The sequence below is a fragment of the Carassius auratus genome, unplaced genomic scaffold (assembly GCF_003368295.1).
Source record: "Carassius auratus strain Wakin unplaced genomic scaffold, ASM336829v1 scaf_tig00215445, whole genome shotgun sequence".
Lineage (NCBI taxonomy): Eukaryota > Metazoa > Chordata > Actinopteri > Cypriniformes > Cyprinidae > Carassius > Carassius auratus.
Window position 1 is genome coordinate 20,030 of NW_020528091.1, and position 10,186 is coordinate 30,215.

General features: G+C 45.4%; 1 protein-coding gene across 1 annotated transcript; it reads left to right on the forward strand.

Annotated features, from left to right (window-relative positions):
- The first annotated feature begins 6,057 nt into the window (after positions 1–6,057).
- Positions 6,058–9,537, forward strand: LOC113094840 (uncharacterized). Its single transcript, XM_026260471.1, has 3 exons — positions 6,058–6,613; positions 7,024–7,168; positions 7,955–9,537. Exons 1-3 carry the CDS (start codon positions 6,058–6,060, stop codon positions 9,201–9,203), a joined length of 1,950 nt encoding a protein of 649 aa, XP_026116256.1. The 3' UTR covers positions 9,204–9,537.
- Positions 9,538–10,186: the final 649 nt, after the last annotated feature.

Consider the following 10,186-nt stretch of genomic DNA (forward strand, 5'->3'; position numbering starts at 1 on the left):
CACACAAGTTACAGGCTGAACTTTCATGACTCAAGTCTGGGGAACTTGAGGGACAGTCAATAGCATCAATGTCATCATCCAAGGATATTCCTCCCCAGACCATTACTGACCTATCATCGTAACAGTCATGCTGGATGATTCCCCATGGCATCTCCAGACTCTTTCACATTTGTTATGTGTGCTCAGTGTGATCTTGCTTTCAGCAGTGAAGAGAAAGGGATGCCAATGGCAGGCCTAATTCTGCTGTTCTCTGGCAAATGCCAGTCAAACTGCATAGTGCTGATCTGTGAGCACGCATTCCACTACGGGACATTGGGCCCTCATGCCACCCTCATGAAGTCTTTTTCTGACAGTTTGGTCTAAATGTTTGGTCATTTTGTTGCCCTTCTTTGTCCCTGTCCAACTCTCCTTGTGTAATGGCCTGTCTCTTGGTGTCTCCTGCATGCTCTTGAAACTGTGATGGGAGACACACCAAACCTTGTGATGGAATGAATGGATGTGCCATCCTGGAGAAGCTATACCTTTACAACCTGACTGGGTTTCAGGTAGTGCCTTATGCTACAGATATTGACAAGAACCCTAATAAAACCTAAAACTATTGTCCATTGCCACCACCTTCAAAATCAATCCCTTTTTGGGGGATGTGTCACTGTTGCCTCTCTTCAGTGCACTTGTTGTCACTTTCATTTTCACCAAAGAAGCTGAAACTGATTCACAATCACTTCCTAAATGGACAGTTCCATAAAACACATTTTTTTTTTTTTTTTAGCAGTGTATAAAGATCTCGGGTGTGTGCTTTGTGGATGCATGCATTACCACACACACACAAGCAAGTTTATGTACACAAACAAACTATTTTGAGTATTATAGGCTTTTTCTGTAAAACTGTAAGATCAATAAGGCTCAGATCAATGAGGCCTAAGATCAATCAGTTCCTAAAATAAATACAAAACCAGTTCTAAGATTTATCCACTCTGGGACCCGGTAAAAAAAAAAAAAGTGGTTTCAGGCTCCCAAAATTGATCTGGACGAAATACTGATACGATAAAAACTAAATGCATCTCCATGTGGACCGGCTCTGAATCCAATATTAGGTGATGCTATAGCATAGAAAGTAATTTATATTCTTTTTTTGGAAGCTGGTAATTTTTGACCGGAAACGGTCAAAATATCTTTTTTTTTTTTTTTTTTTTTTTGTACAAAATAAAAGCTTTTCAATACAAACCTCCTGGTTAATCCTTACAGCAAACAGTGCATATTAAAAAATTATAATAATTATATTGACAAGATACTCCGCAATAATTATTATTTTTTTTTACTAAAAAACTGTGGTACATATAATCGGATTAACTGACAATAAATCAGTTCCAAAAATAAATTAAAAACCAGTCCTAATTGAAAGGAAAAAAGTTGAGAAAAAGACTGAATCCTATATTTGGTGATATCATAGCACAGGCGATTTATAAGCAATTTTAAAAGGCCTGTCATTTTTGACCAGGAACACCAAAAGTGTTATAGGGATTTGAACACAAGGGTTAATAATTCCTAGTGTTGCTAATGTCTAAATATTGAAATGAAAATAAACATATGATACAGTTTAGCATAGCTAGCACAGAGTTTAATATCCAGTGTCTTGCTAAATAAACTATAAGTTTATTAATAAGACATTTGTGTTATGGCTTTTTGCATTGTGGTTTTATTTAATGATCACATAAATTACACATATTAATTTTGGTGTTAATAGTGTTGCCACAGAAACTGATGTCCAGCTCAGAGTAGAATATGAAGAGTAGAAAGCAGCATATTATCCCTGGCTAGCTCTGGTCACTGTTAAATCTCATTGGTCCATATTCCCGCTCCTCATAACTGTGCATTAAGCATCACATATTTTCTGATTGGCTTGTCACACTGAGCTGCACTTTTGCAATCAGGGTGTACAGACAAATTGCTTGCAATGTACACAGTATAATGTAACACAAGTGCCAGCACTTCGATTTTTATTCAGCACAGCAGGGAAAGGAATTAACAGCCACATATTTCCTAGTTACAAAGTGTCTACACAATTATGGCAATCAGTTTGGTTTTTGCACCACATCAAATTCATCCCATCACGTAAATGAATATCCTCATAAACAGAGACATCAGCGGAAAGCATCAGTCTGTACATCATCACAGCCATAATCTGGTCTTTGAAATGGAAAGTTCGACTGAAAGCTTATGCCCCTTTAATTATGTTTGAGTAAAACATCCGATGCATTGATCTCCTCGAGTAATTCATCTATTAGAAAATAAAGTCGTAAAGAGAGTCTCACATTAACGATCTGGCAGAGGATAATAGTTTAGATTGATTGGACCGACAGACCAGCTTTTTATGGGCCTTATTAGCCCTGCTAAGGACAGAGGATCCAATGCAGACATGGTGGTGCGTTCTGCAGATTTATGGGAGAATAATGCACCTTGGCCCAGGCTCTTTTTGCCCTCGACACCATATCCTATTAACCTTGGTAATGTTTATCAATTTAAGTATGGCCACGAGCATTATACTGCTGAAATAACGTTATTGAAACATTGACCTATGCTGGTGACCCAAGCTGGAATGTGATTGCTCACATTGGTTGAGATGGGGCTGGAAGACAAGAGGACACCCAAGACATTAACTCTCCCCTCTGAATCTCTCCAAATACAGTAGCAATCTCTCCCTCATCTCATCTTCTCTTAAGGAAGTGTGTGGACAGAAGAGTGGACAGAGGTGCTGGCTTCATTTAAACATTGGGGCGGGGAGACATCATGTACACTCACAAACACAACATTTACAGTGTTTTTGCACTGCGGCAACAAACCTCAGTGCCACTCAACATGCTATAAAGATATCAAAGATGCAGATCATAATCTAAAAGTTAACAATTTAATAGCATCAGAATATAAAGTGATGTGCAGTTGATATGTTGCTTTACATACAATCACGTTCACCACACATACACATTTACTTTAATATACATTACAGTACTCAGTCCCAAGTATACAGTCATAAATCACAATTTCTACTCTTCTGCCAAGGCAGCACTGCTCAGGGTAAAATACACAACATCAGCCCAGTACACAGTCATGCTCGTAAATTCAGTGTGATGAGTAATGAGAGCCGTGGGCTCCCTCCCTCTCTCCTTTCATCTTTTACTCCGTCATTCCACAGTGACCCAACCACGGCCCAGTACAGGCGGTCAATCTCTGCTGCTCTCATAAGAGACTTGATCTATGTCCGACAGTGGATTGCATTGCAGTCACATTTTTTTGTATCCAGAATTAATTATGCATTAAATTACCAAGCTGATTAGCAGCATGTGAAGATCCTGAAAGCCAAAGGTCAGCGCTGAGTGAGCTGGAGGTGGAATGTTGAATCTTACTCTGCAATTCTTGCCCCACATTATTAAAGAAATAGTGTATTCAGAAAGGACTTTTATAACACAAAGGAGAAATGTTGGCAAAAGTATTGGCCATATAGGGACAATGAATGAGAAGAGTTAACAATTTAAATAAATAAATAAATAAGTAACACCATAAAAGTATCCTAAAAGTGGTCTATACGGCTTAATGTACTGTTTCAAGTGATCTGAATAGGTTTGTGTGGGGAACAGTTTGAAATGTTAGTTATTTGGAATACAAAATCAGCCCATCAACACATCTGATGCAATTAAATTAAATTAAAGTTTTTTTTATAGCGCTCTTCACAATAATAAAAAAAAAAAATAGCAAAGCAGCTATATAATATATGTGTACACATGGCAGAAATGTACGAAAAAAATCAATAAATGACACAATCAAACAAATTATGAAAACTATTAACAACAATTATTCGGTCAGAGGCCCCTCCCATGATTGTTTGATTGACAGCAACGTTTCAGCAAAGACTGGACTTGTGTCTTACCTCAGACCCGCCCTGAGTGAGCCGTCATCAGTCTGAGATGCAGACAAGCATGACTCCTAAGTGATTGAGGTGTTTTTTTGCTGGATGTAAAAACAAACATAGCAGAAGTCATTTGCTCCCGACATCTGAGCGACTGAAATCGCAGAGGATTAACTTACGTTTGGATCTGAAAGAAATGCGCCCTTGATCTACTTAAAGGATACATAACATACACCGTTTCACCTAATCTCATTGTTACTCTTGAGTACCGATAGAGTAGTACTGCATCCTTCATATATCCAAAAAGCGTTCAAATATTTATCATATTTATAAAAGAAAAATACAGCTTTCCGATCATTTCCGGATAAAGCTGAGCTCCTGGAGGCCTGCCGTGAGCAGAGGTATAATACTGATGTTCCCCATCGAGGGAGAGACGATGCGTCGATAACGCTTTGGGAACGCATTCTGCGTGAGTGCGTCTGAAGCATCCATGTCAACTAGTCCAATGGCGAGAGTGAGCGTCAGGAGTGACGTCACGACCAGGAATTGATAAAAACCCCAACCGGAGCAACCGGTGTTAGCTTTCTGTGCCTCAGCAAGCGATCTGTGTCAAACCTGTCTGTCATATTTACTGTTGTCTTGTGCAAAGTTTATATACTATGGCTAAGCAACTATTCAAACCGTGTGCTTCTCCCTGCCCGCGTTATTTAACGGGTGGGGATACACACGAGCTTTGTGTAGTTTGTTTGGGAGTGGAGCATGCGTTATCAGCCTTCGAGGAGACTGATTGCCCGCATTGTGAGAAGCTTTCGCTTCGCATGCTCCGCTCCCGCTTGTCACTCTTTGATGAGAAGAGCGGCGAGCCTCGCGCTCCTCAGGGTGCAGGACCCGCTTCTGCCGAGGCAGAACGGAGAGTGCATTCCTGGGGTTCGCAAATGGATCTCTCAGCGGGGTTGGAGACGGGTCCGAGGGCTCTTTCTCCTCCCTTACCTGGGAGATCCATAGCTCAAACTCCGGTGTCGGAAGCCCGCCCCGCGGCTTCTTCCGCCCGGGTGGAGAGCCCATTGCTTCGTTGCTCTAGCTCCGAGGAGTTAGATGTAACGGGCAGTGAAGGTGACACAATCAGGGGGGAAGAGGATTCGCCATCTCTTTCCCCAGCATATGAGGAGTTGGTTGATGTATTAACACGAGCTGTAGATAAATTACATATATCTTGGCCATCTGATAAACAGAGCGCTCGTCCTAAAAGCAAATTAGACGAGCGTTTTCTGTCTTCTAAAACATCGCCTACATCACGGGGTCTCCCTTTTTTCCCTGATCTTCACAGTGAGCTGTCTAGATCGTGGAATAAGCCATATTCATCACGTCTTTTCAGCCCTCAAGTGCGCATTTATTCTGATATAAGAGGGCTGAAAGAAAATGGTTATGAAGCGATGCCCCGGGCGGAGCAGACGCTCGCGAGCTATCTTTCCCCTGGTTCAGCGTCATCTATTAAGAACCCGACTTTGCCCACGAAGCCTTTAAAGATCACATCTAATTTAGTGGGTAAAGCTTACACAGCAGCAGGTCAGGCTGGAGCTTGCCTTCACTCGATGGCTTTGCTTCAGGCTTATCAGGCTGAGCTGCTGGGGGAGTTAGATAACAGTGAGGGAGTCAGCCGTGACGAAATTCGCGAACTTCGTCGGGCTACGGATTTATCTCTCAGGGCGACTAAAGAAACAGCACGTGCTATTGGTAGATCTATGGCTGCTTTGGTTTCTACAGAAAGACACCTTTGGCTTAATCTTTCAGATATTAAAGATAAAGATAGATCTTTTCTTTTAGACGCTCCCATTTCTCATGAAGGTCTGTTTGGTGATGCTGTGAATGAAGTGGTTGAAAGATTTCAAGAAAATAAAAAGCAATCTGAAGCTTTTAAAAGTTTTCTCCCTCGCCGTTCTAATCCTGATGCTGCTGGGCGTGCAAGGCAGCCCCAGCCATCATGCTCCTCATATCGTGTTTTTCAAAAAGAGAGTGTTGCGTCTCGCGCTCCTCCTCAAAAATCACGGGGACCGAGCCAGCACTCACAGCCAAAGCAATCTAAGCAGAAGCCGGATCTGAGGACCGTTCTTCTCGCTAAGAAAGCTTCGGCTCAGAAGAAAAGGTCCTGACGCCAAATGGGTCAGACCTGTGAGGGCAGCCCCAATCGAGACAGTGCGGTGTACACCTCAGTATACGGTGCCCGTCCGGTCTCGGTGCTCTCACGGGGCCGTCCTGCCAACCCCGCCACCCTTGGTGCCTCGGGGCGCAGTGGTCTCCAGCGGGTCTCTGGCGCTGTGTCTCCCAGACGCTGCGTGAGGCTCGCTCCCTCTGAGGGGGGTCCAAGAGCAGTTAGCTCAGGTGGTTCCTGCGCTTCGGCTTCAGGTCCCCGAACTAGCTGTTCTAATTACACCAGAGGCCAGCCTCGAGAGGCTGGTTCCCTTAGTAGAATGTCTGACAGAATGGAAAAGTCTGCCGAATATATCTCAATGGGCTACAACGGGGTGTTGCTCACAGTAGTGCATCCCGAGCAGGCTCTGGTCATGGAGCAAGAAGTGAAACCTCTTTTAGCGAAAAATGCTATAGAGCAGGTGTATCCTCCCGACAGGGCATCGGGTTTTTACAGCCGTTATTTCATTGTTCCAAAAAAGGATGGAGGGCTGCGTCCCATTTTAGATCTTCGTCTGTTGAATCGTACAGTTCAGAAATTAAAATTCAAGATGCTGACACTCAAACAGATCGTGACTCAAATCAGATCCGAGGACTGGTTCGTCACAATAGACCTAAAAGATGCGTACTTCCATATCTCCATCCTCCCTCAGCACAGGAAGTTCCTAAGGTTTTCTTTCGGGGGCAAAGAATACCAGTATCGGGTACTTCCCTTCGGTCTAGCTCTCTCACCCCGCACATTCACGAAATGCGTAGATGCAGCTCTGGCCCCGCTCAGGCTGCAGGGCATACGTATTCTGAATTACCTGGACGACTGGTTGATTTTAGCAGAATCAGAACAGTTGGCGGTTCGGCATCGAGATGTCGTCCTCGCTCATATGCAAAAGTTGGGTTTGAGGCTCAATACCAAGAAGAGTGTGCTATCTCCATTACAGAGGACCACTTTTCTTGGGGTGGTATGGGATTCGGTCACGATGCGAGCCTCTCTTTCGCCCGCTCGTGTAGCCAACATCCTCGCAGCCACTTCGGAGCTAAAGCTAGGCCAGTCACGCACTGTAAAACAGTTCGAGAGATTGTTGGGTCTCATGGCAGCAGCGTCCAATGTGATCCCCTTTGGCCTGCTGGGCATGAGACCTTTACAGTGGTGGCTCAGGACCAGAGGGTTCTCCCCGAGGGGAAACCCACTTCGTACGATCAAGATCACGCGGCGGTGTCTCCGCGCCTTGGTCATATGGAGAGAACACTGGTTCCTGTCCCAGGGTCCGGTATTGGGAGCTCTTTGTCATCGGGTTACCATCTCGACAGATGCTTCCCTTACCGGCTGGGGAGCGGTAATGGAAGGCCGCTCAGCTCAGGGTCTGTGGGAGAGCCATCATCACTCTTGGCACATCAACTGCCTGGAGATGATGGCTGTCTTCAAAGCTTTGAGGCACTTCCTGCCAGACCTGAGGGACCATCATGTGCTGGTCCGCACAGACAATACATCGGTGGTCTCTTACATCAACCGTCAGGGGGGTCTGCGCTCGCGCCCACTCTGCAAATTAGCGCACCAGATCCTCCTGTGGTCTCTGGGGAAATTACGCTCTCTGAGGGCGATGTATATACCAGGGACTCAGAATATTGGAGCAGACACCCTGTCGAGGCAGGTGCTGAGGCCAGGGGAATGGAGGCTTCACCCGGAGGTGGTGGAGCTCATATGGGAATGTTATGGCCAAGCAGAAGTGGATCTGTTCGCTTCTCAGTACACGACGCACTGTCCACTATGGTTCTCCCTTACTCATCCAGCCCCCCTGGGGTTGGACGCTATGGTACAGACGTGGCCGAGGCTACGTCTGTACGCCTTTCCCCCTGTTGCTCTGCTCCCAGGAGTTCTGGAGAGAGTCCGCCAGGACGGAGTAAGTCTACTTCTCGTAGCTCCACACTGGCCGAGTCGAATCTGGTTTGCGGACCTGATTCATCTCCTCGACGGTTCTCCCTTGGAGATCCCGATCAGGAAAGACCTTCTATCTCAGGCAAGGGGCACTATATTTCACCCCCGGCCAGAGATTTGGAAGCTTTGGGTGTGGCCTCTGAGGGGGCGCAACTCATAGAGAGTGGTCTCTCAACTGAGGTTGTGGAGACCATCCTTAGCTCCAGAGCTCCAGCTACGAGGAAACTTTATAGACTCAAATGGAATGTTTTTTCTTCTTGGTGTTACCAACATCAGTGTGACCCCGTCCACTGCTCTGTTGGCTCAGTTCTTGAGTTTTTACAAGACCGCTTCGCTTCTGGTCTATGTCCATCCACCTTAAAAGTTTACGTGGCGGCCATCTCGGCTTTCCACGCCCAAGTGGGTGGTGCATCTCTGGGTCGAGACCCTCTTATCTCTCGTTTCCTTCGTGGCACCTTGAGGCTGAGACCTGCAACTCGTTCTAGAGTGCCGGCCTGGGACCTGGCTATAGTTTTAGAAGGCCTTTCTAGGGCTCCGTTTGAGCCCCTAGATTCGGTCTCTGAGAAGTTTCTTTCGTTTAAGACTACTTTTCTCCTTGCTATTTCGTCCCTTAAAAGAGTCGGAGACCTTCAGGCTCTCTCGGTTTCTCCCACCTGCCTTGAATTTGCACCTGGGATGGTCAAAGCATTTCTCTACCCGAAGCAGGGATACGTCCCTAAGGTACCGACCGTTGTTCCGAGACCTATTGTTCTGCAGGCTTTCTGTCCTCCCCCGTTTGCATCGTCGGACCAGGAAAAGTCTAACCTCTTGTGCCCGGTGCGAGCATTGGACACTTACGTTCATCGGACTTCTTCTTTTCGGAAATCCGATCAGCTGTTTGTTTGTTTCGGGTCACCTAAGATAGGTCTTCCTGCCACTAAACAGACACTTAGTAAGTGGATAGTTGGGGCTATCCTTCTTGCCTATGAGTCTTCTGACCTACCGTGCCCTTTGGGGGTCAGAGCTCATTCTACTAGGAGTATGGTGGCCTCTAGAGCCTTATTATCTGGGGCCTCTCTTCAGGATGTTTGTGATGCGGCAGGCTGGTCCTCGCCACTCACATTCGTCAGGTTTTATAGCCTAGACCTGGACGCTACTCCCGGGTCTCAGGTTTTTAATTCTAGAGGCGTTGGGTTTTCTGTCTGACACTCAGGCACTTGTAATATGGCGGTTTGGGTATTCTCGTTCCCAAAGCGTTATCGACGCATCGTCTCTCCCTCGATGGGGAACGTCTCGGTTACGTCTGTAACCTCGGTTCCCCGAGAAGGGAACGAGACGATGCGTCTCCCTGCCATACTTCCTTCATTCCTGTGATCGACTTGCTTCGGCACTGTCGAAGCTAACACCGGTTGCTCCGGTTGGGGTTTTTATCAATTCCTGGTCGTGACGTCACTCCTGACGCTCACTCTCGCCATTGGACTAGTTGACATGGATGCTTCAGACGCACTCACGCAGAATGCGTTCCCAAAGCGTTATCGACGCATCGTCTCGTTCCCTTCTCGGGGAACCGAGGTTACAGACGTAACCGAGACGTTTTGTGTTGTTTCCATTAACATATATTCACTTATGTGCTGATTTCCAACAAAATACAGAAATCTGATGCAATTGTACTTACACAAATATGGTCTTTTATCACAGGGACGGCTCCATGTTTTAAAAGCAAATAATGTGTAAATCCAGCGTTGACTTGTGCCTTGTTTATAAAACATTTGTCACTCAAATGACCAGAACACACAAATGCACTTGATACACTCCGTTGATGCCCCGGAAAACAAACTGCATCCACTGTTCATGTAACGCTGGGTTCTTGTGGAAGCTGAATACTGTAAACTTTCCCTTACGTCCAAAAATGCACTTATTTGTAGGCATTCTCGAACAAATCCTATGCAGCGCTGCCGATGATTTTGAAGTGTGTTTCCCGGGAGAAATGCTCATATACTGTAAATACTTCCGTTCTCATTTATGTCATTGGAGCCAAAAAAACAAAAAACAGCCGAAACTTGTACCAACCCAGAAGTAAGATTTTTGGCACAGAAATTCTCAGTCATTCTTCTAAATTATTTTTTTTTACAACTTTGGCCATGTTTAGCATGAGAATCCATCTCTTTAACACTGTGAACAACTCTGAA

Coding starts and splice junctions, on each gene's coding strand:
- LOC113094840 (XM_026260471.1), top strand. CDS start 6,058: ATGGGTCAGACCTGTGAGGGCAGCCCCAATCGAGACAGTGCGGTGTAC. Junction 6,614..7,023: donor AGATCTTCGTCTGTTGAATC/GTACAGTTCAGA, acceptor TCTCCATTACAG/AGGACCACTTTTCTTGGGGT. Junction 7,169..7,954: donor ACAGTTCGAGAGATTGTTGG/GTCTCATGGCAG, acceptor CTCTGCTCCCAG/GAGTTCTGGAGAGAGTCCGC.